The sequence below is a fragment of the Lepidochelys kempii genome, chromosome 10, assembly GCF_965140285.1.
Source record: "Lepidochelys kempii isolate rLepKem1 chromosome 10, rLepKem1.hap1, whole genome shotgun sequence".
NCBI lineage: Eukaryota > Metazoa > Chordata > Testudines > Cheloniidae > Lepidochelys > Lepidochelys kempii.
The window spans coordinates 11,509,493-11,536,346 of NC_136389.1; the positions used below are offsets into that span (position 1 = coordinate 11,509,493).

Here is a 26,854-nt window from a genome sequence, read left to right on the forward strand (position 1 = left end):
GACATGCTCGCCTATTCTCTAGACACCAGTTTTTGTCTTCAGACTATCTGTGTTTCTATATATTCCAGGTGGCTGGGATACCTGGGCCTACTTCTGTTCCATGTCCTGATCTGTTTGCTGGTGCTCTTTGGACTAATTAGAAATTCCAAGGCTATTCTCATTGGGTAAGTCCTGACACGGAGACAGTGCTTGAGGAAATGCAGGCAGAGGATTAACAATAGCTAGTTGAGTCCTTCGAACTGTGCCATCGGATCCATTCATGGGCTGCTGAGTAGTATTTGTAGAGTGCAGTGATGGCTGATTGCGTGCTTAAGAGCTATGCTCTGCAGAGCCTCTCTAAACTGACAGGATTTAGGACAACATCTGGGATACATTCCCAGGAAGATTTTTTTTTATTATTTTTTGGCAGAAGAACTCTATTGTATCTGTTTTAACATCCAGCTTTAGTGTCCAAAAGACAAGGAGCTTATTCCTGAGGGTGCCTTGATTCCAACAGTTAGTACCAGTAACCTCTTTCTGGTTTACGAAAAGCTGCGATGCATGGTACTGTCATCCCAATTGAAGACCCTCTCAAGATTAAAATGGCCTTTTAAAAGGAAGAATCCACTGATGCTCCGGATGTTGGGGTGGGATTTAAACCTGGTGATTGATACTGTGCATGCAGTCTCCAGCCTTCCACCTTCACACGTGTCCTGGTTGTATGCCTGATTGTCATATTACCTTTCCTCTGGCCTAGGCTGTGACACTTCAGCAGACATGAAACTGTTCACTGTGAAGGCCACTGAAACTGCTGCGAAGCAAGAGTTGTGTGTTTGTCAGAGTAGAACTAGTCATGTGGATCAACTTTATTCACATGTACATTGCAGATATTTCCACCATGCTGGAACATCCTGTTAAAATATAACCGTATTCCCCCAGCCATCTTCTGACATGGTTTGCATCTTGCATATTTGGCTAGGATCACACTGTGTATTTGTAAACGTTATGAAAATTTGATACCATGATGGCCCCTTGGCCATGTTTATCACAATGCCCAAGCATGATGGTAATTGCAATGTGAATTCAGCCTTTAGTTACCTGCCAGATTATTACATACCTGGTACGTTATAAGGGACAAAATTGCAAATGTATGCACAGATGGTAAACCCGCAGTTCAAATTAGAAACTCATTCTTTATTAGCCAGAGTCTCAAATTAAGGCATTTCCCAAAGGAAGTTCACAGAATAAAGAACCCATGTTTTGCAGCCAAGCAAGATGGTGAAATGCCAGTTGTAGATCTTCTAGTCAAACAGTTACTGGCCCAATCCCCTTCATTTACATTAAAACCCCAAATGCTCCATAGTGAACATGGCAAAGTGTACACCACCACCCTATCCATATGTCACAATACAGCAGAAGCTTGTTAATGTACAAACCTGATAATTTTCACAACCACTCTGCCCAGAAGTGGAGCAAGACTCAGACTGAATAGCAGAGTACTGTCCAGAGGCTGTGTATTGCTGAGCCTTCGCTTCTTCTGTGAAATAAACCACACACTTACTAATATAATGCAATATATAATTAAAGCAAAACTTTTCGAAAAGTGGGATTTTTTTATATGCAATTCCCTTGATTTTGTTATGATTTGATGAATTGCAAAATGCAATAAACTATTTTGGCTCTTCTAGCCATTAATGAGAGTATGATGTTAGTACAATAAACTAATATAGCCCTTCCCTGGTTTACTATTCAGGTGATCCTAATGCACTCAGTATTTAATTTACATTGACATTCATTGCCATATTTTGTAAATGTAAATATCTCAAAATCATGAACAGCTTTTTTCCTCTTTTATGAAACAGCCATCATACTCTGACTTCTTGTACACTCAGACTGTGTTAATCCCAGAGACCTAGAATTTGGGATAACTGGTAGACTAGTACATGATTACTAGTGCCACCTTTCATCTTAATCCACCCTCTTCCCCAGATTATAACAGTACTGTTAATGTACATTTAGCGTCTTCTGCTCCTCCTCCATCTATTGGAATATAATCATTCTGCTAGGATCTCAACTAGTCCATTCTGGCCCAAAAGACGAAGCACATTAGTTGGGAATCTGGGTCTCTCTTAAACTGGGGAGAATTGATGGGTTGGTTTTTGGAGATGTGAAAGTCTCTCTTGCTAGAGGTTTTGTATCTTACCAAAGAGATGGTTAAGGGGTTAATTACGGCCTATACATACCTGTGTGTAGGGAACAAATATTTGAGGTCTTCAGTCTATCGGAGAAAGATACACAATCCAATGGCTGGAAGCTGAAGCTAGACAAATTCAGTTTGGAAATAAGGTGTAAACTTTTAACAGTGAGAGAGTAATTAACCATTGGAACAATTTACCCAGGGTCCTGCTGGAGTCTTCATCACGGACAAATTTAGAATCAAGGTTGGATGTTTTTCTAAAAGAGATGCTCTAGTTCAAGAGCAATTTATTTTAGGGAAGTTCTAGGGCCTGTGTTACACAATGTGTCAGACTAGAGAATCACAATGGTCCTTTTTGGCCAAGGAATCTGAACCTAGCATGTAATAGATGTGTTAACTCTCTTCTGACTGAGCTGTGGGCTGATAAGTTGGATCTTATTTCCTTTCTTCCCTGAGTACTTGACACCAGGAAGACTAGAAATTAATCAGTGGTGGTAGAGTCCACTAGCTGCATGGCTTTGTTTGGGGATGGAACGTCAGGACCGTATCTAAGGAATGAATCTCAAAACTCCCTTTGAGTGGACTTGCATGTTGCCGTCCACAGGCACCATGCTGGAAAGCTGCCCGGTAGTATCTGAATGCTGACAGCCCAACTTATTTCAAAAACCTTATTGGGATTTTCACTATTTAGATCAAAAAGTCCTGTTGTCTCTTTTTTTTTCCGCTGCTCTTTAGAAACCTATGGTGCTACAAAAGGGCCTGACTAGGTAGGTTAGGTGAAGGGCGGTACCTGGGTAGATCAGAGGTGGATTTGCAAATCTAATAGCACAGCTGGGGAAGGGGGTGTGATCTAAAACACGGAGTAACTTTCCAGGTAAATCCAGTCTCTTCCCCATATCCTTATTTCCACTAGCACGTGTCAAGACCAGTAATTGGGGGGGAGAGGAAGGGAGCTTTTTGTGGGATCCAGTCATGCCCGTTAGTGTGTAACTCTGGATATGCCTCCCTTTCTTGTATCCCCTCGACTTTGTAAATTCAAACACTCGTACATCCTTGTTCTCATGAGATGCCAGATTAGCAATATTTAAAACAGCAGTCTTCTCGCCACAGAATAGTTCCAGCACAGATGGCAGGAATACAAACATCTCCTTGCTGATGTGCTTCTAAGGGCCACTTCTTGTCTCCATGCCCATTCAATCCTTGATTGCCTTGCTGAGGCTGTCAGTCAGTGTCCTGCTAGGAACTGGATACAGGCTTGTGGGGGTAGGTTTCCAATCAAATGATGCAGGCCACTAAACAACGTCTTAGATTAACTGCTTTTGGTTACTACTGACCTGGACTGCTTCATTCTTAGTGTAAGTAATGCATGCTGGTATGCAAGTTTCTGTATTCCAAATAGGATTTGCATACAGGACGCTATGACTGTCTCTCTCATGTTGCTAATTACACAAATGAAGACTGGTTGGTTATTACTTTTGAACTCCAAGAAGCCCCTGTTCTAAAGCATCTGGGTGTTTGAATTGGAGCCAATACATCAGCCATCTTATCTGTCTTTTTTTTTTTTTTTTTTTTCCCTTCTGCAGGGTATGTCTTCTAGGGGTGCTTGCTCTAATTGTCAGTTGGGGATCCTTGGGTCTGGAGCTGGCTGTTGCAGTGGTAAGTGGCTCTGGTTCAACCTTCCCACACCCTACACTGCAGGTTTATCAGGCACGTGAATAAATGACTCCCAGTGCTTGTCTTTACAGGACTTCTGGTTTTCAGTAGCTGTCCTAGTAAATAACATGTGAAACAGGTTCAGAAACTATACCTCCATAGTGCAGTTTTCTAGCTAGTATCTCAACTCCACTCTGCTGCAAGGCTGGGCAATAGATCTGTAGAAACTGCTTTTGGGGAAGGTTGGTGAGATGGATGACTTCTGGAATATCCCCAAACTTGAGAGCCTCTAATGGAGGATTCCCTGACATAGATATGGCTGAACCTTTGTATGGTGTAGTTGACTTTCCTTTTTCTTGTCTCCAGGGCTCCAGTGACTTCTGCGTTAACCCTGATGCCTACATCTCTAAAGTGGTGGAGGATCATGGAGTGCTCAGTACTGGTAAGTACTAGGGCTGTGACCAGCTCAGATACGCTGCATAGTAGCAGAAGCTGGCACTGAGGGTAATGCTGGTGGACTAGTATCTGAGACTGGTATTAGAAATGGAGATAAAATGCTGGGGAAAGCAGACACAAAGATCTGAAAAGCCAAGACCCTACAGGACACTTCTCTTCCCCCCCGCCCCCCCAAAAGAATTCTCTCAGACAGAGGCCTATTCAGTGACCTCTCCTTTTTCATCCCACGTCTTAATTCTTTTTAGCTGTGAATGGAAATTCAGATGCGCAGAAAATTTGGGGTTTAGACTTCTGTTGGCTGTTTCTATACTTCCTAGCATCCAAGTTTTATTTTATCTGTCTGAGATTCTATTTCTTCTGGTTGTGAATGTAAACTGGACCCTCTCATATTCAATTCAGCAGCCAAACGGGCCAAAACAACGTTGCAGAGAGTAGTGTGAATTTCCGTCATCCCCCAGAGTAGTGTTTACCTTGGACCACTTAAGCACCAGTTTTGTTCACTTTCCAGTGCTGATTGTTATACCAGAATCATTCCAATTTGTGTACTTATCCTGTATTAGGAGCGATTACACTTGTGTGAAAGGATTTACCAGAGATGCCAGGTTGCAAGCTGAAATATGAAAATCGTATTCCTTCAATATTTTGATCATTTAGATAGTTATGCTATCTAGCAAAAGTGATGTTTACATAAAGCGGTGGACTCCTTGCAAGACTTTGTGTGGGTTCTATAAAACACATAGTCCAGCTGGCAGCCTAGTTTTACAAGCTAATGTATTTATACAGCTTTCCTTGTCTTTAATTCTCATCTGCTTTTAAAATATAAGGGTTCAGCCAGGTAAATAGAAAATGTTGCCTTCGACCTTCTCAGCCCTGCCTCCAAATACATTCTGCAGATCTTCCTGAAAACACATGATTAGTCACTGAAATCAAGGTTTTCCTCCCTTGGGGTCATTGCATAAATACCTCCTAGCCATGGGAAGCAAGAGCTCATGCCTCTTTTATTACACTCAGCAGCTGCACACCATGACACCCTCATGACAAAGGGATAATGGAGCACTTTACACAAGCTGTGCTTTAATGGCTTTTGGTTTTGTCACTCTCAATCTAGATGGAGGAGCATGGTAAAATGAGTGGTGCCCCCAATTTGAGCCCCAGTAGCTAAAAGTCCACATTGTAAAACTGCTGCTCAAACTGTGATTCAGTAATAGGTAGAGGAACCGATTGCTGTATGAGCCTCTGGAGAGCAGTGGCTGGCTATTCAGTTGGTATGTGATTAGGATAGCAACCTAAAGAACAACGATCTTTAGGGCTGGGTGAGATAATTATCAAAGCAGCATAGGGTAAGGTTAACTATTTTTACACATCTATCTTATGCTCCAAGTCCAGCTCTGTTTTATGGCCCAACATAATTCTAGGGAGCAATTAGGGTATTGGCCATAACGGGAGATGTTAAAAACAATGCTGCTTTGGTTCTGTGTTATGAAACTTCTTTAAAACGTTTCATAAGTATAAAGCCCCAAATCCCAGCCTTTTGGGTGTGTTGCTGCTGTGTGTGTCTGATATTAATAGTGTACTGTAAAACTGATAGGGAATTAAAAACATTACTCTGCAGATGGCTGGAGGTTCAGAGATTGGAAACAAGAAATGTTTGTGGAAGGAGGTAAAATTCTCTGTGAAACAGTCTGTTAGTATTCTCACCCTCCGTCTCAATCTTGGTATGCCTTATTGATCAAACAGTCTGGGGAAGGAAGGAAGGGATTCCAGCTCCTTTGTTTATAGAGGTCTTAAGTACAGGAGCCCGGTAATGGCAGTGAACTCATTGCCTTATTTCATTTCTTTGCACAGTGATCCAGGCCTGTGTGAAATGAGAATATCTCTTAATTGACAAGATGACCAAGGCTGACTTTAGATACTAGGCAGCTGCTCTTCATTTTCACTAAAGGTGACAAATGGGTAGACGGGGGAAACCTCTATTCCTGACTGTTCACTGATTCAGCTGTATGCAGTTACAGCATGGGTACAGTAGCAGGAACCAGTTAAATAGCTCATTGATAACAGTGAAGATAACCCTGAAAAACCAAAGGAACTCACGCTCAGGAGGCACCTTGTATGTACTATGTTCCTCCTTCACTTGGCCTTGCCTGGTTGGAGCCCGTTAATTTTCCCGAACAAATTAATTGCTTTGGAGGTAACAGACTCCTGCTGCTGATTGAAGCTGCTGCTTTTCCTCAATAGGGGCAGCAGACCCTTCAATGAAATGGTTATCTTTTCTGCAGGCACAACCAAATATCAGTTTAGCATAGCAGTTCTGAAGGCTCCATCAGGCTAGTAGATGAGTCTAAATGGGACACTGAAGGGAATAACAACCTCATGACAAAGCCTGTAGTTCCAGTTAGCAGTGTGGCCTGTTTTATATTGGGTCATGGGAGGTGATTTAATTTGTTCATGAACTCCCTCTCCCTTTTAAGCAGTGAGTTGGTTTTAATGGCTTAATTCTTGAGCATTCCATCACATTGGACTGCATGGGGGAGATGGCTGAACACAAGAGACTAAATTTGAGTGATGATGCAAGTTGTCTCTTCCTATGAGTTACTGCAACTGCATTTCCTATACCTATTTCAGGGGTGCTAGGCAGATGGCCCTTGTCCTCATTATCAAGTGTGTGATGTGCACTTGAGCCAGAAGGATAATCCTGTAGGGCTCAGGGCTGGGATCTCTGAGGTCCACTCAAGGACCAGCAAGGGTGCATCTAAAAACAGTAATTTAAGGCACACCATCAACTTAAAGCAGGACTCTGCTTATTTTTTCCTCTCGTACTTTTCTTAAAAATAAAAAACAATGCAATGAGGAAGACACTAATCATTGCCTCTAATATCCAGGCAAAGGAATGCAAATATACGTGTATGTATGTCTGCTTTTAACTTCTGTGTTTGTCTTTTGAGAATTTTTGAACTCACTAAATGCCTGCTGCAGGATTATAAGTGTGATATCAGAAATATAACCTATAAAACATTTTTAGTAATGACAGGCATGAAAGACATGTTACATCATAACTGCGCTAATGCATCCATGTGACACCAAACTTTAATGGAAGGTTTAATTCATCTCCCGAAGTTCCATGGAATAGATTCTGACACCTCTAACAGAGTGTAATACTTGGAAATAGAAATCTTTCTTACAGTTTATTCTGAATAGTCAGATTTTTTTAATGGTGGGGAGACTAGCTAACTACACAAAAGAAGCAGTGAAAACAAAATGTTTGTGCAAAGAACACCAACTAGGAAAAGATTTTCTGTTCTTCCAGGAGGCTTTCTTTGTACTAATCCTTCAACTATAGTCGTGTTCTGCATTACTCCTAACCATGCTAGGTAAATGTTTTTCCAACAGAAAGGTTAAGTTAATAATATCCCTTATTTTGTTTACTTGTCTTCAGTATTTGTACCCTATTTGTTAGTACAAGGAAGAAAGAAACTCTAGGTCCTGGTGGGTTTTATCACCCTTACAGGCATTTGCCCTTGAAACACCGTCTCTTTGGCTGATGTCTGGATGAGGCTCCTTTCCTGGAACTGTCACTGCCACATCCAAATTAAGCAGTCTTGGTAATGCCAGGTCACCTTCTCCCCCCCCCCACCCTTTATTATTATTATTATTTTTTTTTTTTTTGCCCTACAGAGGGCTAAGAAGGCTGCCTCCCAGCTCTGCTGGCATGGCAGTCAGTCCAAGGTTTCCCATGTAGCTGTGTGACCTAGGTTCATTTATTTGATGCAATAACTTGTGTGAAAATTATAGGAGCTTTCTAGGAGAAGGGGACATTTTCCTGGAGAAGCTGGGCAGCAGGACTAAAACTGCTTCTGTTAGTATTTTCATCAGTTTTCAGATCTAAGCAGAACCAATGGCACTGGAAATAATCTGATTAAGCGCATCACTATTGTCACCACTCTTGAGCTAAAGAGAAGACTGTTCATTTACTGCTACAAAAAATGGACCAGAATTCTTAAAACAAATCTCCTAGAAGAGGAGAGAAACTTAATCATTTTGTGTGAGGCAGTGTGTGTCTGGCTTATCTGGTATTCATTAATTGAGAGAGCCAATGGAATTGAACACTGACTAGATAATCACCTCTTTTTGCTAGTTTTAAAAAAACAAACGAAAAGCCATGGTGCAGCCAACATGTTTATTTTCAAAGCAGGAGGCCATCTTCTAGCCTCATTCCCTTTCTCTGATCCTGTTACTACCAAATGATTTAGTCGATCACATAAATAAAAAGGTGTAATATGTTTAGCCAAAAAGACCTCTCTCCAGATTATCTCTTACTGGCACGCTGCATCTGGAACAGACTAGCTTATCTGAGGGACTGCATTGCTCAAGGAGTGGGTAATGGAGCTTTTCACCTCAAATCCAGTCAAGTTGGGCAGTGTCTGAAAGCTGTTAGTGTTTTTTTTTTTTTTTTTCTCGCTGTTCAGCAGTCAGTGTGAAGTGAATTTGGCTTTCGTCAGTTACTAGTGGACAGATGTTCATGTTGCAAAACTTACTGTCCTAGATGGCCTCTTATTGACTATCTCAGCACAGAAACCAGACTGAATGAACCCTGGAGATAGTTGCTCCGGGTGAGGGTTGAGGCATGTGGATAGGAGGTGCAGTGTTTTATGCTGCCACTACTGTATGGGGTTCATAGACAGAGTTGAGTCTTCAGTGCTATCCATGTGTTGGGTGGTGGGTGTGTGTGTGTGTGTGTGCTTTTTTTTTTTTTTTTTTTTGCAACACCCCCCCATACTAAGTTCACCAAGTTTAGAACCCAGGTTCCACTTTGTAGTTTCACTGACTTTCCCTTAAATTAGCAAGTCAAACATCAGTCAATCTGATTGTTAACTTAGTCTTTTCTAACCAAAAGTTTGACTTCTGCTTGCCTTTTTTCTTTCTTTTTTTTCTTTTTCAGTTGAGTGAGGTTGAAATCTTCTATTGAAAAGCTGTATAGATACCATGCAAAAACTCCCTTTCCTGTCCATCCCTAGTTCTAAGGAAACTCCCACTTACTGTCTGATGTGACAATACCACTTGAGCGGTATGGATACCCTGGGAAGAAAGCTACTTTTCTCCCATTTTAATTATCACTGGGAACTGTGGAAGTTTCAGTGGTAACTAAACAGTATGGAGACGGTGCATCTTCTTCTTACTATGATCTCTTCTGAGCACAGTATGTGAAATGCAGAGAGAGACCAGTCAGGTAAATGTGAGGAATGGCCAAAGAGTTGCAGGTTAGGCCACGGTCTGATTCTATTTTTAAAAAATAAAGTGACCTTTGTAAACAGTCCATGCTGCTTGTTCTCTCTCCATCCTAGCATACAGGATTCCCTCTGGTTTTAAGATACATACTCAGAGGCCATACTACAATTCTGCTGGGCTTCAGTGCCATCACGTTATAAAACTATGAACTGTAAGGCTATGTATGCAGAAGTGAGAAGCAGATTCTAGCAGATGAAACTGACTTTGTTGCTGGTAGCCTGTTTCAATTTCCTTTCTAGGGAGGATTTCAAATTGATGTTTCTATCAAATTGTTCCCTTGCCTTATTTTTGCTCTTTATCTTCCTTTTCCCATAGAATGTGGGTCAGGAGGATTGCTGCCAGCAGCAGCCTAAGCAGCTGCCAGTATGACCCTTCTCTTGGAGACCGCTTTAAAGGCCAGTTTCAAAAACCACCTCCAGACTTTAAGGATTGGCCTGTAGGCTTTCAGACTGAAAGGATAAAACTAAACTGGCATCTCCTCTGAAGGGGTGAAAAGATGACTTCTGAGAGCTGATGAAGTTGCCATCAATGTGCTTATGGCAGCTGACAGAATTGGAGGGGTATATTCTGGACAGATGTTAAGGGAGAATTCCCCTTGTGTATAAAAACTTTGTCGCCGTTACGCCTTTTGGACCAGAGCAACTAGTCAAACTGGGGATGTTCCAGTTGGAAGTAAAAATTGATGATGATGGAGTCTGGTGTTTTGGTGTGTGGTGTTGTGTTTTTTTTGTTTGTTTGTTTGGATGCAGTCTTGGTTGTTTATAAGGAATAGACCAAGTCCTGCTTCTCTGAATGCAGGAGAAACCAAGACCAAAAGGAGCAGTTTCTCAGCTTACATGCTCAAGCTTCTGTCAACCTGTGTGTGCGTGTACATGCTTTCTCTCAGAAAAATATCCAGTGGAACCGTCTGCCCACATGGTGCTAGTTTCTGGGCAGACTTCATTCACATGGGCAATGCATGCCTCCTGCATTTGGGGAGGCTGGCCCTAGTGCTGGAAGCTCCCCAGGTGTCCAGACCATAGCTCCGTCCCTGCCCCTAGGCCCCCACTGCCTGCCGCCCTCCTCTCCTCCACACCCCTCTTCCCCCCCGAGACCTCTGCTTGTGCTCTCCACCTCTCCCCTGAGCCAAGCGCTCACCCCACCCAACTTGAACAAGTACAAAAACTCAAGGGGGGAACATTTGCTGCCCCCAGGTACCTCTAATTGCCACCTGCTGCTTACCAGTGGGGGAGCCACCATGACCCAGGCATCTGTGCTCTGAAAGGCAGAGAGTCAGCCTCCCCTGGCCCATTCTACCTGCTGCCTATGTTCATTAGCCTTATTTTAGGCCCCTTATCTGACCCTTACAGCAATCTTAAATGAAGGGGCGTTCACACCTCAGTTTCAACCTACAACACGGTTGAACCTAGCTGAGCACCAACAGGGGTAGTTTAGTCACCTTCCACATCAGCCACCCATGTGCTAACCCATCTCCAGCATAAGGGGTTGCTTGGTGGGGGTGGGGGTGTAGTGGGGGGCTAAGAAGGGTGTGTGGCAGGAGCAGAGCACTTTAATATCTGTCCTTGGCTAGTGTAGGGTGATTTAGGGATTTTATGCAAGAGTCATAGTTTAGAGAAGGTACTCAGACTTGCACTGGGAGCTGCAACTGACTTCTCAGCAGGCTTCCCTGCAGCAGAGCTGTGCTCAGTGCAGTAAAAGAATCTACTCCTTCAATGTTTGCCAGACAAATGACTGGCTGTTTAGAAATCTCTCATAAAAAGGGTAAGTCAATAGATTCTAATGCCTTACTACTAAAACAAGAGCTGCTAGTTAGGATGCCACAATCCAGAGAATGGGGTGGACGGGGAGGAGATTCATTTCTGAGCAGAGCACTAGTAACCACATGAACTGAAGCCAATCAACTTTGATGCCATGCCCACAGTGTCCAAAATATGACCAGGAAGCTTTTGGACTGTTGGCCAGGTGAAGCTTCTTGGGCTTGGTGGGGAGGGTCCTGTGCAACTTGGTGCAGTTCCATCTTGCAGTCACTGTGCTGTTTTTTCCGACTTCGGGGTACTATGGACTATGTATGATATTCTTGCTCTGGGAAGGTCTGTTTGCTAATGTAGTCCTGGAATAAGCAATCCCTTCTGATTCAAAGTGTGCGCACAGTCCACTCGTGGTATGATCCATTCAGTAGTGCACACTATCCTATTATTTGCCCAGTTTTTGCGAATTGCTGTTTAATGGCTCTGCTGCGTTGTAGATAAGTCGTCCCAGAGCAAAATTCAGTGGGGAGAGATGGAGCAGCTGGTGGAAGCAGTCCCAAAGTAGGCTAATGAATTATAAATAACAGCTGTCAGGTTCCATTGCCAGCATGCAGGAGCTGACAAGTTGTGTTGTATCGCTCAGTCCCAGTGTCTATACAGGCACAATGAAAGGTGCATGCAATATTGATGGTAAGTGCGGCAGGAGCAGGCCTGCTCTCCTTACTTGTTGGCTCCCTCACGTGGCTTTTACTTTCTCTGTTCTTTCTTCTGAGCCCCACAGTGAGGAGTAGTTGGAAAAGTCACTTCTCTCTCAATGGATCTTCATAGTGTGTAGGAAAAAGATCAATCTGCAGAATGCCCCGATTATTATTTTTGTGTGCGGGAGGGAGGCGTCGTCTGTTTTATGCATGGCAATTCTAAACTGACTTCTCTTCTGGGAAGAGGCAAGAGAGGTTGGCAGAATGAATGCTGGAGAGGAACTGAAATCTGCAAACGGGTTAAAAATGAGTCTGAAGGGATGGGAGTTGTGGAAAGATAAATGGTTACTTACAAAAATCCCCTCTGGCCTCATCAAGGATGGCTTAATGGAGTCTGGGATGTGTAACTTGCATGTGCTAATTTCTTCATTCCCTCAAACTGGTAAGCCCTTGAAGAGGTCTAGGTGGGCATCAGGTGTAGTCCTGATCCTTCTTTTTCAGGTACATTTCTAGGCATTTGACAGGCTGACCTGTCAGTGTATAGGGCTAAATGTATTTTGCAGCTGGTGGTGGCCACTGTACTGGGGTTAGCTGGCAGGGAATGACTTTTAGAGGCTGAGTTTAGCACAGGGCAAGTTTCAGTGTTGTTTGGGGTGCTATGAGGAAGTCTGATGTTGCCTTGTTCACAAGAACCACCTCTAGTTCCAGTACCCTGGTATGCTCGACTGCAGGAGGAGCTTTCCTGTGGGTTAAACCTGCAGTGGACTCTGGCTGTGTGCAGAAAACACCTTTCTGAGCAAGCAAGGAGAAAGGTGTGAAAGAAACAATGCATGTTAAAAGCTGTGTTTTAATGCAGTCTGCATATACTGGTAGAGGAGAGTATGATTCATCTCTAATTTATGCTAGAAGTCTTCCATTCAGCAGCTCCATCTCCATTTCTTCCTTAGGCGCGTTCCAGGCTGTGTCTCTTCCTCTCTTTCTCCTCCTCCTCCTCCCCCCCCAAGAGTACTGTTTAAAAACCAGCTGCTCCTTCAAGTGAGGCAGGGTAAATCCATGTTGCAAAGATGTCTCCTTCCTTCTTCTCATGTTAAAATATATATTCAGGTAGCTCTGCTTACAGCAGATGTGTAGCATAAGCACCGGTGTGCGCACACTCTTCCATGTCCGTGTAATTCTCTCTCTCTCTCAATGTAGGATCATAGAAATCAAATCTCAGACTCCAGCCCAGTGTGCTGTCTGAGTGCCACTGAGTATGGTAGCTGATTTGATTCTGCACAGCATTGGTGGTTCTGTTCTCATGACTCACTTTCCTGCATAGGTGGGAAAGTCTCTCACCATTTATTGGGAAAAAAAAATGCAACAGGGTCAGCTTTTAGTAAGGTTTTCCTTTCTTGCAGAATGTAGCCAACTTCCCTTCTTCAGTGTCTTCCATGCTCCATAACACCACAGAGGAAGGAAGAAAGTGGGTCCGCTCACACTTTGCCTCTCACACAGCATATCGCTACTAATGCTCTTAGAATTAAATCTTCCCTTGCAGCAAGCATAAGAACGCTCAAAGTGGGGGGAAAATAAATATAGCCTGATTTCTATTCTATTATTTGTCTTTGTCTTGATAGATACTCTACGCTATTATCTTGCCTGCAATGCTGGATATCCAAACCCCTTTCAGCAGGTGAGTATCTCAGCTCACACCCTTCTATTGCTGCAAGCTGCATTTCAGTGGGGCTGGATTTAAAAAGATAAATCGGTCCTAGATGGGGTTACGAGATTGTTAGCTTGGTCTAAACATCAGGGCTTTTCCCATCTGAGTCACCCCCTTCTTTGGTAACAGGAAAGGACTTTCAGATCTAATGGTGGTTCTAGCTTGTGGCCTGTAGTTGTGCCATCTCTGGCTGTGATCTCCAAAGGGAAGCAAGGTTGGATTTGGACAGTACTTGACTGGGAACCCTTCCAGGGGCTATGAGATATGGTACTGGTGCAATAAGAGGCTCATGTTTCTTAAGTCAGGTGCACGCAGTATTGTTGGAGATGCTGCTGCTGCTCAGATGAGATGTGGTCAGGACCAGAGTTTTACTTTTTGCTTATGTGGCACCTTTTTCCTAAGAGCAGAGATGTTAATCTTGCTGGTAGATAAAATGCAGTTTCAGTAACTATGTTCTGCCTGCCCAAAATCTCCTTAAAATGTGGCATCATGCCATCAGGTACGCTTTTGGGCATGCTGCTGAGGAGTGTGAACTTGCCTTGTTCATTTTAGTGGGGTGTTAATACTTACTTTTACATTTTTGTTCATTATTTCACTGCTGATAATTTTGTACAGGAAAAATCCAGCTGCTATGTGTGGGAGGAGCTTGGGATTGTAGGTGGAGCTTGAGTGGAATTACTTCCTTGCCCACTAATCTGACCCTGTCTGTATTTCTATGTATATTTGAGGAGACTAGAAAAAGTACAGACTAGAAAGCTGATTCCATCCTGTGCTTTTAGAGCTGAAGTGGGTTATGTGGAGTGTCATTACAGCTGTGAGATGCTGCTAGTTTACCCTGGATTATCTGCCACGTAGATGATATCTCTGTACTTGGCAATGGCAGTTCCTAAATTCCTCTGTTGCGCATAGCCTGGCTTGCCCCTCAAGACTGACCATGTTCATGTTCATTTTGAATAGAAGCTATCAGGAAGTCACAAAGCCCTGGTGGAAATGCAGGATGATGTGTTGGAGCTGCTCAGGTCAGCCATCAGAGAGTACCCCACCTCCAAGGTAAAACGTCTTGAACTTACCTTCTGAAAGCACTGGACGAGTAAAGGATGTGTCCCCTCAACATGAGGCCCTAAATAAGCTCTTGCAAAGCCCTTTTGTTCTATTAATCTCTAGCTTGTTGCTTACAGGAGTACCTTACTCGGATACAGGAGGTTCTAAACTCCACCGAGATCAATTTGCAGCACCTGACTGCACTGGTAGACTGTCGTAGTCTTCATTTGGTGAGTATGGAAAATCAGTGTCTGGAGCTGACAAATATTCACTTTCTGTGCAGATACAGAGCCCCAGAGTGCTGAGCTCTTTGAGGGTCAGAGTACAAAGCTCTCTGGAGCATCAAAATACAGTAGATACTTTTTGTCTGGCTTTGCTGCTCCACTTCCAGAGAGGGCAGAGAACCTGTTTTGGGGTGATTTTTTTTTTTTTTTTTTTTTAAATATAATATGGCAGATTAGTGTAGGGAATTAGTTGGTGAACTTTTGTGCTTCTACAAATTGCATCACTGAGGCTTCATGGACCTTAACTCTAAGCTTGATACAGTTCTGGGTCCAGTGCCTTTCACATGTATAGCGCTTTATAGCGGTGGAGCAAGATCCCCATGTTGGTGAGTGAATTGCTGCTGTGCCAAGATGTACAGTTAAATTTATAGTCCAGATCTAGCTGTGCACACGTGTAGTGGGGCACTGGGTGGAAGAGCTGCAGAACTGGAAATTGTGAGCTGCTGATTTCATAAGTAATAGTGAAACTATGGAACAGGCAGACTTATCTTGATCTTCGTTTTTTGTATGTATGGCTGAGAATACAATGTACATCTGTTCCTGAATTGAGCCCTGCATAAAAACAAGGGGGTTTGTTAGCTTTTAAAAACAAGCCCTGAGTCGAATGAAACCAAGCAAAGTACATTGTGGAAAATGGCTCCGTTTTTAAGTGGTGAGCTAGAATCCAGGTGATGGGATTTTTGGAATATGGAAATTGCAGTGTTATTTTTTGTGGTGAACCAAGAGGCTCTGCTTAATTTCTCCCTTTAGGATTACGTCCAGGCTCTGACAGGCTTCTGCTATGATGGAGTGGAAGGGCTCATTTACCTGGTTCTCTTCTCCTTTGTCACGGCTCTTATGTTCAGTTCCATTGTGTGCAGCGTCCCACACACTTGGCAGCAAAAAAGGTATGCAGTGGGATTAGATACTGTTGGGTTATAGAGCTGTTTCCTAATGAAAGCTGGCAACTGGACTTATGCCCATCAGCATGTAGAACTCCTTACCATGTGTGCTCTAAGAGCATGAGGGATAAGATGTTATGAAATGTAGGCCCAAAGGGAGGAGGGTGTTAGCCTTAACTTGGTCAGTTTAAATCAGAACCTTATTACTATGCAACTCTGTATAGAGGCATCATAGAGAGGTTTGATGGTGTGCAGAGTGAGATGATTAGTCTTTAGTTGGAGATTAATGGTATAGCTCTAGGGTGGCAGAGGACAGCAATACTTGAACTGTACAATACCTATTGTCTGTCAATGCATCGTTTACTGGGAGGTGGGAGGGGTGTTTTCCTAGTATTGGGAGAGAGACCTGAAGTGGTGAGGATCAGGTCCTGCTTGCCTTACTCCTTCAATTATATTGAAGTCAATGGGACTTAACTGCATGACTAATGTGAGCAGGATATGGCCCCAGCAGTAATGAGAGATGACCAAATAGAAAGTACATCTATTATTTTGTGGCACTGAAGGAATCAGAGACCTGTTGCTATTTCTAATGGATATGTAGTGGTGGTAACTGAAGGCGAGATGCACAGTCAACCTGTGGAACTCTTTGCCAGAGGATGTTGTGAAGGCCAAGACTATAACAGGGTTCAAAAAAGAACTAGATAAATTCATGGAGGATGGGTCTATCAATGGCTGTTAGCCAGGGATGGGGCAAAAATTGGGGATTGGTCCTGCTTTGAGCAGGGGGTTGGACTAGATGACCTCCTGAAGTCCTTTCCAACCCTGATATTCTATGATTCTATGAGAAGCTGGGAATGGTCGACTGGATGGATCATTTGTTTACGTGTTCTGTTCATTCTCTGGGGCACCTGACGTTGACCACCATCGGAAGACAGGATACTGGGCTAGATGGCCCTTTGGTCTGACCCAGTATGGCCAGTCTTATGTTCCTATGAGACTAGGATTTATTGGTCCATCTGTCACCGGGCCAGTTATCGCATTGGTTGTTGTATACCGTGTTGCACTGGCTTTCATTTGTTTGAAAAGTACCCTGTGGTGTTTAACAAATGTTCATGTTCTCAATATGATTTGGGTGATTTTAAGAGTGTCCTAGGCTCAGTGTACAGAACTGGAGGCATTCAAATGCAACAGGAAGACTTCCTGGGATGGTGAGGGCTGCCCTTCCTGCGCGCAAAAAAAAAAAAAAAGGTACTTGGAAATATATCAGTGTCTCCCAGAAAACAATTGGAGGTCTTGATGCTCTTTCCATGAGCAGCAGCAAACAGCAGGTCTACATATCAAGCTGGGACCTGTACTCTCTGCACCCAGTTCAGGGAGTGGCTTCTCTTACGGATAAAATGCAGTGTCTGCCTCCTTTAGTAAAACTTTACTGACACTAAGGGCAACTGACAAGACATGCGATAACTGGTCTTCTAATCATAGACGTTGGAGACATCATCCGGTTTTGTTCAGCTCCCTGCCAGTGTGGAATGTTTCCTATCAGAAATTGACTTGTTCAGTGTACTATCCAATATCCCTATACTGAGAATATCATGAAGGGGAATGAGAGGGGCAGGAATTAGGTTAAATTGCACAACAGTGATGCAGTATTGCAATGGCCCAAAAATGTCCATGCCACCCTAGTCAAGTGATGGGCAATGATACCTGTATCTGCCCTTCCAAACTGAAGGGGAGGTGTAGGCTATACAGGAGTCCACGCTGACTTGCAATCTGTTCAGGCTTGCCAGTGTTAACATAATGCGTTCAGCTGGTGGGAAATGTGGTGTCTGGATTTGAGACTGCCTAATGTTTTTCTTTTCACACTTTTTTCCCCCCTAAAAACAATCCTAGATTGTCGATTATAATCAACAAAATCTCAAGTTGTCTCTAGCAGTGTGGTTTGATTTCTGTAAATATTTAGAACAATATTTTAAGGATTGAGATCTACATTCCAGGCATATGGGGGTTTTGGTGTCAGTCTCTTCAGACTTATAAACCGGTTCTGTTGCTGTCACCTGCTTAGTCCAGAATTACATGCCTCAGTTTGAGGAGTAACCGAGTGTTCACCTATGCCTCTGAAAAACAGTGTTCTGAAACCAACTTCAGTGGCCTAACAATAATGAGCTATACTGTGTGGCTCAGAATCTGAGATTCATGCATCTGTAAAATGAGGAGAATGGTACTGACCTCCCTTGTAAAGCACGTTGAAATCTGATGAAAAGTGCTGTGTAAGAAATAGATATTATCATTTCATGACCGCCTCACAGGAGGCACATGCTGTCTGCTCCTGATTTGGATAGGGGTGGGACTACATGTCAAGGAGGGGAGAGGAATCAAGTTGCCTAAGGAATACTGCACCAGGGAAAAACAAGGTATGTTTGGGTTCAGACAGCTTAGAGGAGAAGGCAGCAGATGTGGTTTCTTTGGAATCCTAGAACAGCCAGTAGAGACTAGTTCTGAAGGTGGAATATCATACAAGATTTACTAGTCTGTTTTTTTTTTCTTGCGTATTCTGCTTGACCACCAGCTGGCCTTCAGCTGAAGGTTTCCTGTGGTAGCAGTGCTCGGAGAAGTGATTTGTTTCTCATTGATTGCATATTAAATGTGTCCTGATAACAAACTTTTCTCTCAACTGCAAACTCAATCTGGGTTCTGATTGGTTGGTTTTTTTTTTAGTCATTGTTTTGAGGAGTTTTTTCGTATGCATCATTGCTAATTTTGAAAGTTCTGCAGGGCAAACTCTTCCATCTGTGCAAACCCACTGAAAACAGAGATTGGAACAGAGTGTTCCAGTTACTAGACAATTTTGTTATCCAGGAAGGAATAAAATTCAGATGCCCCTCTTGTAGCTGGCGGGCTCTGCAGGGCTTAAGAGTAAAAATAGCAAAAATACATCTGCAGATTTTAACAAATATATAACTGTTGCACACAAAGGGGAGATCAGTTGAATAAAGTGGTACCATTGTTACATAGAGTTTGATGTACGGTTCTCCTTTGAAAAAGAACTCAGTTCATAAAGTTAGTTTCTCATAAAATCAATCCTTCCATTCCTACAAAGTGTAGGATGAGACTTACCTTTTATAACCACGAAGGTATAGGTATAAACATTGACCTCAAGAGAACAATAGTCCAGATAAATCTGATTTTGATGTATGTTTAAAGTAGCAAGGGCTCTGGTCTTTAGGAAAGGAAGGAATAGCCTAGGCAAAAATGCCTCAATCCCACAGTAGCTAAGCCCTACTGCACTGGCTTCCAAAAGTTTTTTGTCATACACTGAAGTAGAAAGGGACCTTTTTTGTGGCCACTCTGAATGGAGTTCTTGTTGTCTTCAGTGGGAGTTCATGGTATAGAGCTGCAGAATCAACTTCCTTATCTTATGGTATGTCACATGGAAGACCTCTGGAAATCAGTTCAAGAAATAGAAGTACGCAGCAAAGTTCAACTTCAGTATGGTGTATGAGGGAGACCAGGTATAAGGTTCTTTCTGCAAGCAGTGCCCCATTTAAACAAGCGCCAAGTGTTCTTGGGTGTGTCCACACTCCAGTTTATATGGTTGGGGGAGCTGTGGCATTGTGTTGACTGCCAAGCCCTGTGGGAAAGACTTTGGGATGATATGGAAAACATTGCAGTCTGAGAGAGTCCAGATGGCGTTTGTGGGAGGCCTGAATCACTCTATTGGTTGGGGAGGAGAAGTTTGCTCGGGTCTGTATCTATGCTACCATATTGAGGCACACGCTGACTGGCTGTTGGGTGGGGGGATGTGTGGAGGAGGATTAGAAGGTTATTGGGATTACCATGTGCTCTGGTGTCTTGCAAGCCCCACTAACATAACAATTCTAGGCTATTAGGATAAACTTTCTTTCCTGCAGGAGCTCGGATGATGATGGGGAGGAGGAATCTGCAGCTCAGGGGAACAGACAAACCCACGATAATCTGTACAGGGTGCACATGCCCAGCCTCTATAGCTGTGGGAGTAGCTATGGCAGTGAGACCAGCATTCCAGCGGCAGCACACACAGTCAGCAATGCTCCTGTCACGGAGTACATGTGAGTAGCGAGGAGAGGAGCCATGTTGTAGCTATCTCTGTCCAAAATGCTTTGCTGTACTTTAGTTGCAGGTGTCCATTGCACAGCCTAGCTAAAGAACTTTCTGCAGCAGCTGCACTGGGAAATGAACAAGCTCACTAACAGCAGTGTGATAAGCCTGAGAGGAAGAGTGATAAAAGGTTCTGTTTATATCGTTTGATCTTAGTGACCTTTTTACTTGCAGCATTGGCAAGTGTTTCTGTTCTCTAACGGAAATAACTACACGAGGTATCAAGTATCAGAGGGGTAGCCGTGTTAGTCTGGATCTGTAAAAGCGGCAAAGAGTCCTGTGGCACCTTATAGACTAACAGACATATTGGAGCATAAGCTTTCATGGGTGAATACTCACTCCGTCGGATGCATGTCACAAGGTAGATGACTAGAAAATATCGAATTGCCTTGTGTTTGAGGATTTACAGTGTTGCCTATGGAAGGGGTGGAGTTAAGTGTCACCAGTTTCTATGATGAGTCCTTTTTTTCCTTAAGGACTATTCAAAAGTAACTGCTTTGCAAGAGAAGTTTTAAACCTCCCAAGTGGTGGAGATCCACATCACAGCAGCTTTAGACTGTCCTCCTTAGGCAGTTGAGGTCAAAGGTCTTTGCTTTCCAGATCCATCTAGTTGAGACAGGGCAGTCTGAGTTTAGTTAATCCTTCTACAGAGCTCCTGCCCTGGGAGTGGCTGGCTGGCTGGCTGAAACGCCTGTCTGTGTTGGACTGGTTCATCTATTTCGTTAACAGCCACAATAAATGTGGGAGAACTTTTGGGCAGGGAGGCTGGATTCGTTTAGCTCTACATTTAAAAAAAATAAAATAAAAAAAGCACCACAGATACTGAGATGGGTACTTCATAAATGGAATATGAGAGTGTACTCTGAGATAGACAGGCACCCATGTTAGCGTCCAATTGATCAAAGTGAAAGTGAGCCATTTGGCATGTAGGGAAAGCATTCTAGGGAATTGAATTGTGATGCTTCCAGAGCGTGTCCGTTGGGAGGTAATAGTGCCCTGCATTGGGGTTATCCTGTGTCCGTTCCAAAGTGTCTATGCTGGAGAATGTGCTATGTGTCCCTCTATCACCATGTATATTTCCCTTTCATAGGAGCCAGAATGCAAACTTCCAGAACCCCCGCTGTGAGAACACACCTCTGATTGGCCGGGAGTCTCCACCTCCCTCAGTAAGTGTCTTTACTGCTTCTCTCTGCTTCAACATCTGAGGCCAAGTTCTACTTTGGGGCTATGCACATGCCACTCCTGTGTACTTCAGGGGGAGCTGATCATGCAGTTCAAGGCAGAAGATCTGGTCCATAAATCATGAAAAACTTAACAGACAAGGCCATGTCTAAGCTGCTATTGAGAATAAAAGCCCAGTATGCTACTTGGGCATGGTATGTATGAAAAAGATCAAATTAAATAAAACCTAATAACGCTCTGGGCTCATCCTGCCACCACTGAATCTTGTGAGTAACTTTGTGTGACTTCGGTGAGTGGGTCTCTCTCACACACAGTTACTAACTAGTTGTGGGTTTGGTCCTTTAAGTTTGCAAAATAAACTGCTGAACCAGTAAACCCAAAGGTAATGCGGAATCTCTCCTTAACTTGCACTGTGAAAACAAGAGGATGAAGTTTGCATTTTTGAAGGGTTTTATTTTCATTTCACAAATTTTGAATTCTTATTTTTGTATCTAATTTCCTAAGGAGAAAAAAATCTTTCATGGAAGGTTCTTTGGTAATCAAGAGCTTGAAGTGGCCTCAGAGCCATGTTAGTCTATTGAGTAAAATATGGATTTTTATTTATATATTAAAAAAAAATTAGATGAGTGTTCCACTCTCTCTCCAGATGCTGTAATCTCATTACCGCAATACCACCTTTTGGCATGGGCCATCAGAATACTAACTAACAAACCTGCTAACAGTTCCTGAGGATGTAGCATAGTATACTTAACAGGCCATCCGTTATAATTAATGAAAGCCCACACCATAGGGGCTAAGCCCAGTTCACTGAGTGGGGCCTTCATAGAACAAAAGACTCTCTTCTAAATTTAGAAGAGGCAAAAGTGGCAAACAGGAAGGCCAGGACTTGTTTTTATACTTCTCATAGACTGGCCAAACTTCTTGAAGCTTGCTTAGAGTGGAAAAAAAAACTTGTTCCAGGTCCCTGACATTCAGCACTTGAGCTTAAACAGCATTATCTGCTCTTGGCAATGGAGCTGGCTCCAGAGAAAGGTCAGCCACAGCTTTCAGTGCGGTGTCCTAAACTGCTGCTGTACTGCTGGAATTCTCTGTTACAGCAAATGCACTGTCCCTTTAACACTGCACAGTCCTGTTCATCCTATTCCTCTGAGGCAAGGTCTTGCCACGCAGCATTTCCCACCCTGTAGCTCTTCTGCCTCAGAAAAAGGAGGCTTCTTTCTGCAGGAGCTCTAACCATGAGGAGAGGATTCCCTGGTTCTTCAGTAGCTGGTTGCATTAATGGCCCTGAATGTGGAGCTAAATCTTGGTACTTCCAGCTGCTTCTGAGGAGAGATGCTGGTAAGGGTTTTTTCAAAGGAATTTCACTTGGGGCAGCCAGAGAGAAGGGCTATGGGAGGTGGTGGGGGAAGCCATTATGTCTAAGTGTGGGAGGTGAGATGGAGAGTGTATCCCAGCTTCCCTGCCTGGACCACAAGGAGGAACCCAAGCAGAGGAGGAAATGGGATTTCTGAAGGAGAATGTACATCCCAGATAGTGGAAGGGACTGTCTGAGCGTGCTCACACACCACTTGGGTAGGGGAAAGGGAATGGATCCCTTTGTGCTCCCCACCTAGGCAGGCAGTGGGGTAGAGCGGATCCTCCAGAGTATTCGTAGGCAGGTCTCTGTATTAACCAATTGAGGCTATTCCAGGAGCAGAAGAAAAGGCTGAGCCCATTTAATCAGCAAACGATTCCTGCTGTTTGGGCGTGCACAGAAAAAATATCTGTGTTCATGCTCCCCTGTTTGGGTGGTCAGATCCGCAAAAAGGAGCTACAGAAGCAGAGTAAAGAGACAGTGCGTGGCCAGGACTGAAGTATCCTGCTCCGCTTTGGTTGTGGGAACAGATTATAAAAACCAAGACAGAATGATCCTAGAAGAGCTAATCACCTACTGCGTTGTTTGTCTATTCTTTTTTCCCCCCAGTCGTTCCTTTCATCGTTCTCCTCCTTCTTGTCCAAGGGCTATTCCTGTAGGGTGGTAGAGCCCTCCTGATCACTGGCACACACCACAGCGTGTCACTTGCTTGCACTGTGTTTTTCATGCACGTTGAGGCTGCACTCTCTTTTTCTCTCTCTCTCCTGCATCATCACAGTTGTATTTGGCTGCCATGGACAGTAGCAGCCATATGAGCTGGCAGTTTAAGCCCTCGGACAGTGCACGGACGTACTGGTAACCACGCCCGCAAATGGAACAGGTACTGAAATAAGGTCCTTCTCGCTCAACCCCTCCTCCACTCCCACCCGCCCCTCCATCCCTGCACTGTTTACCCCAGGCCAGTGCCTTCTTTCTTCACATTCCTTCCCCCTGCACCTCTCCGCATTCCCTCCTGCCAAGGGTTGAAGCTAACCAGGGTTGCTCTGGTGCCGACTGAAGGAGCAATATCAACATTTCACGATGGCAAGGCTTCTTGTATGCATTCTGACAGCCAGAGACCCACACCTCAGAGCGGAGCCAAAGTCACTGCTGCTTTAGTCCACAGATTCCAAGTTGAAGAACAGTATCTACACCTTGCAGCAGAGAGTGCACCAAACCAAAAGTGTTCCACACTCAAAGCACAAGGTAGAATTACTCCCGTCTTGGGTATCCACTTGGTAACAATAATGTGGATCAACGTAGCTGTCCTTTAATAAGGACTTGCTGTCTGTTACCACCTCTGGCTTCCCTTGAACCTTTTATCACTACTCCTTTGCTCACTGATACAATGGCATGTGCTAGAAACCAGAGATTTTTCTGCCACTTTCATTAAGTTCTGCCATAGAATCTTAAAACCAAACAATTCCTCCTGCACCTTGCTTGTTAGAACCAGCAGCTGTACTGCAAGCTCACATATGTAGCTTTCCATTTTATCATTGCATTCAGGGCTATAAGTAAGCGACTTTTCCCTGATGGCCAGGCACAAGCACTAAAATTCTTGATTCTGCCTAGTTTTATTTGAACACTTCCGTATGCCAAAAGCATTCCCTCAATTTCCTGCATACGCTGTGGATGGCGTGCCAGTGAGTCCTTTCCTTGCACTGCTTCATTGTCAGAGTAATATGCTGTTACAACCAGTCTCCAGGATAGCCCTTATTCCTTCCCTACCCATAGTGGTCGGCAACCAGAACTAGTTACAGTAGGAATGAATAAGTGGTTGGTACCAGGTCTTGTAGTTATACCTCATGAACTGTGTGACTTGGTCGAGTTGAGGAGTATGTTGTGTAATCCGAATTCCTGAGCAACTCACTGTAACTGGATAAAGTACGTTGTGATCAGTCCAAAGAAAACTCTAATCACTACTGAAACAAAGTGGAAATGTTAGCACCGTTTGGAATGCAGGATTCTTTCCAATTGGGTTAGTATGGTCCACAATCCACAGTTTGCATCCTGTCCCCAGACATACTTGTACATAAAGCTGATGCTCCTCTTCCACATCCACCATTCCTGCTGGGACTTCTCTGCTGTCACCTCACGCTAGATACCATTGTCTCATGTCACTGCTTGGTCTGCTGCCTTGCCATTTGTCTGCTCTGCTTTGTGACGTGCTTGGGTCATAAGATGCTGGCTGAATTGGTGGGGGGAAATATAGTTGTGCCTTGGTGCACTCTGTGACAGTGTGTGAATGGAAATCTACGTGAACATTTAATGCATGATGCTAGTGCTCTCCAGAATGTCACAGCCTTCTCCACTCTTGTAGCACTCTTGCAAAGACCTTCCTTGGGCATCTACGCTTGGTGCTTTCCTGCTTCCTTATTCCTGCAGGTATTCTAGTGACCCTCTTAGCAACGTTGTGTTTAAGGGTCTATCAACACTATTTACTGTGAACTTTTGTTTTACAGGGATTTGACTCGGGACTTAAAATATTCTCTGGACTGAAACTTGACAAAGTCTCAGCCTAGAATCTTTTCTGTGTACCAAGGTCAGGCCAAGAGTCATATGTGGCTTTGCAAAAATAAAAGGTTCTTGCACTCTCCCCAAGATCTCGAAAATTGTGCTCATCTTAAGCCGCGCTTCTAAGTATAGTTCTCTTTAAAAACTAGAATTCTGCAATTTCAGGATCCGCTGGCTGGCCCTATCTCCCTGCACTGAAAAAAGGCAGTTGATACGTTTTTTTGTTTTTGTTCTTTTATTGCGCCCAAAATTGTCTAAGATACTTGGGTCAAACCTTAAAATAAATAAAATTCAAGCCTTGAAGCTTCAATTTGCAGCTGATTTAAACCAGGATAACCCATGAGGTTTTAGCATTTAGCATGTTAAGCATTTTTGCCATACAGAAGTACTGTATTCCTCCGCTGCCTCCAGGGATTATATTGGATGGGAGTGGTGCATATACGTGGTACGGTCTTGCAGTGTAGTGTGTAATAGCTGTGAAGTACTGGTGATCTGCAAAGACCACAAGGTTTATCTGGTTTACGTTCAGATATGGCCTCTTAAAGTCAGATAACTCTGTGCACCTCAGTTTTTTGTAGCCAAGAATTTTTGTGCCCGCAAAGTGTATTTGTTAGGCACCTACTTAGCCAATGTGTGCTGAGAGAACGTTTCTGAATGTGTTTTGCCCCTAATGTGGGGGGCAGGGGGAGTCTGATTCATTAGGGAGTAGGGTGGGGGAGTACACTTTTTTTTGCAGAAATGCTGAAACGCAAATGTACACCATACCATAGCAGTTCTCGCTGACTGATGGTAAGTGGTTGGTGGTGTGTGTCAAAGTACAAGACACCAGGACAAAATATCCATCTACTGGGTAGTTCATGATGGCGCAATAGGGTAGCTAACAAAATTATGAAAATACATGTTAAAACTTGTATTGCTTATGTGGCTTTAAAAAGAATAAATGTAGATATATAGGCACCTGGAGAGTCCTAGCCAGAATGCTGGAAGGATCCATAATACATGATTTTATAACCTTTAATGAAAGCTGGGGTTTTTTTGTGATTTGTTTTGTTTAAGGAAATTAAATACAACAGTCTACCTTGAAATAACTTTAAGGTTGTGTCACAGACAGGCAATATCCAGCCAACACTGACTTGAGGATGGTACTTTGTCTTTGACTTAGCTGTGAACAGTCTCTTTGTTTTTTGTTTTCCCAAATGTCTGTCCACACTTAGTGGCTTTCTACACAGTTAGCTGTTTAGTCACTTTAATGGTTACAGGTAACACCATTCAGGTAGTGTCCCTCTGGCAGTTTTCCTGACCTCACCGACGGGGCACCTGTATCTACAAGCCCACCTTGATGTTAGCATCTCTCTGAGCCTCTTCCCTGTGCTCCCTTGGAAGTGCAATGCAGGAGTAATACCTCAGAGTGGTGTCTGTAGCATGTGGGGTAATGCACTCTCAGGACCAGCCAATTCTGTTGTTAGGGGTTCTGTAAGCACTTCCAAAACAATGAGATGAGCTGCTTACAAGAAGACATTCATGTGTCTGTCTGACTCCAGAAGAGCAAAACAGTGTTAGCTGCCTTACTACCAAGTTCTAACTATGTTATATGTGGATGTACAACCCTATTTCGAGCTAACCTTGCCAGTAACTGGTTACGAAATTGGTTAAAAATTATAATGTGGACACAACCTAAGATGCAATATGCATGAACTGAGAACATCAGC

General features: G+C 43.5%; 1 protein-coding gene across 3 annotated transcripts in view; it reads left to right on the forward strand.

The window, feature by feature from the left end:
* The window catches only part of TTYH3 (tweety family member 3), a 95,891-nt gene that overhangs the window by 62,899 nt on the left and 6,138 nt on the right, over positions 1 to 26,854 (forward strand). Inside the window, exons 5-14 of one of the 3 annotated variants that reach the window (XR_012161099.2) lie at positions 69 to 164; positions 3,760 to 3,832; positions 4,196 to 4,271; positions 13,631 to 13,686; positions 14,674 to 14,766; positions 14,895 to 14,987; positions 15,792 to 15,928; positions 19,831 to 20,007; positions 20,231 to 20,417; positions 21,147 to 21,222. Coding sequence is in view for 2 of the 3 variants with exons in the window: in XM_073361979.2 (XP_073218080.2) it covers positions 69 to 164; positions 3,760 to 3,832; positions 4,196 to 4,271; positions 13,631 to 13,686; positions 14,674 to 14,766; positions 14,895 to 14,987; positions 15,792 to 15,928; positions 19,831 to 20,007; positions 21,147 to 21,222; positions 23,371 to 23,451 (958 nt within the window). In the remaining variant the exon portion in view is untranslated. Of the gene's footprint in view, positions 1 to 68; positions 165 to 3,759; positions 3,833 to 4,195; positions 4,272 to 13,630; positions 13,687 to 14,673; positions 14,767 to 14,894; positions 14,988 to 15,791; positions 15,929 to 19,830; positions 20,008 to 20,230; positions 20,418 to 21,146; positions 21,223 to 23,370; positions 23,473 to 26,854 lie in introns of those variants that run through there. The other 2 variants (XM_073361979.2, XM_073361980.2) reach the window with 2 other exon arrangements.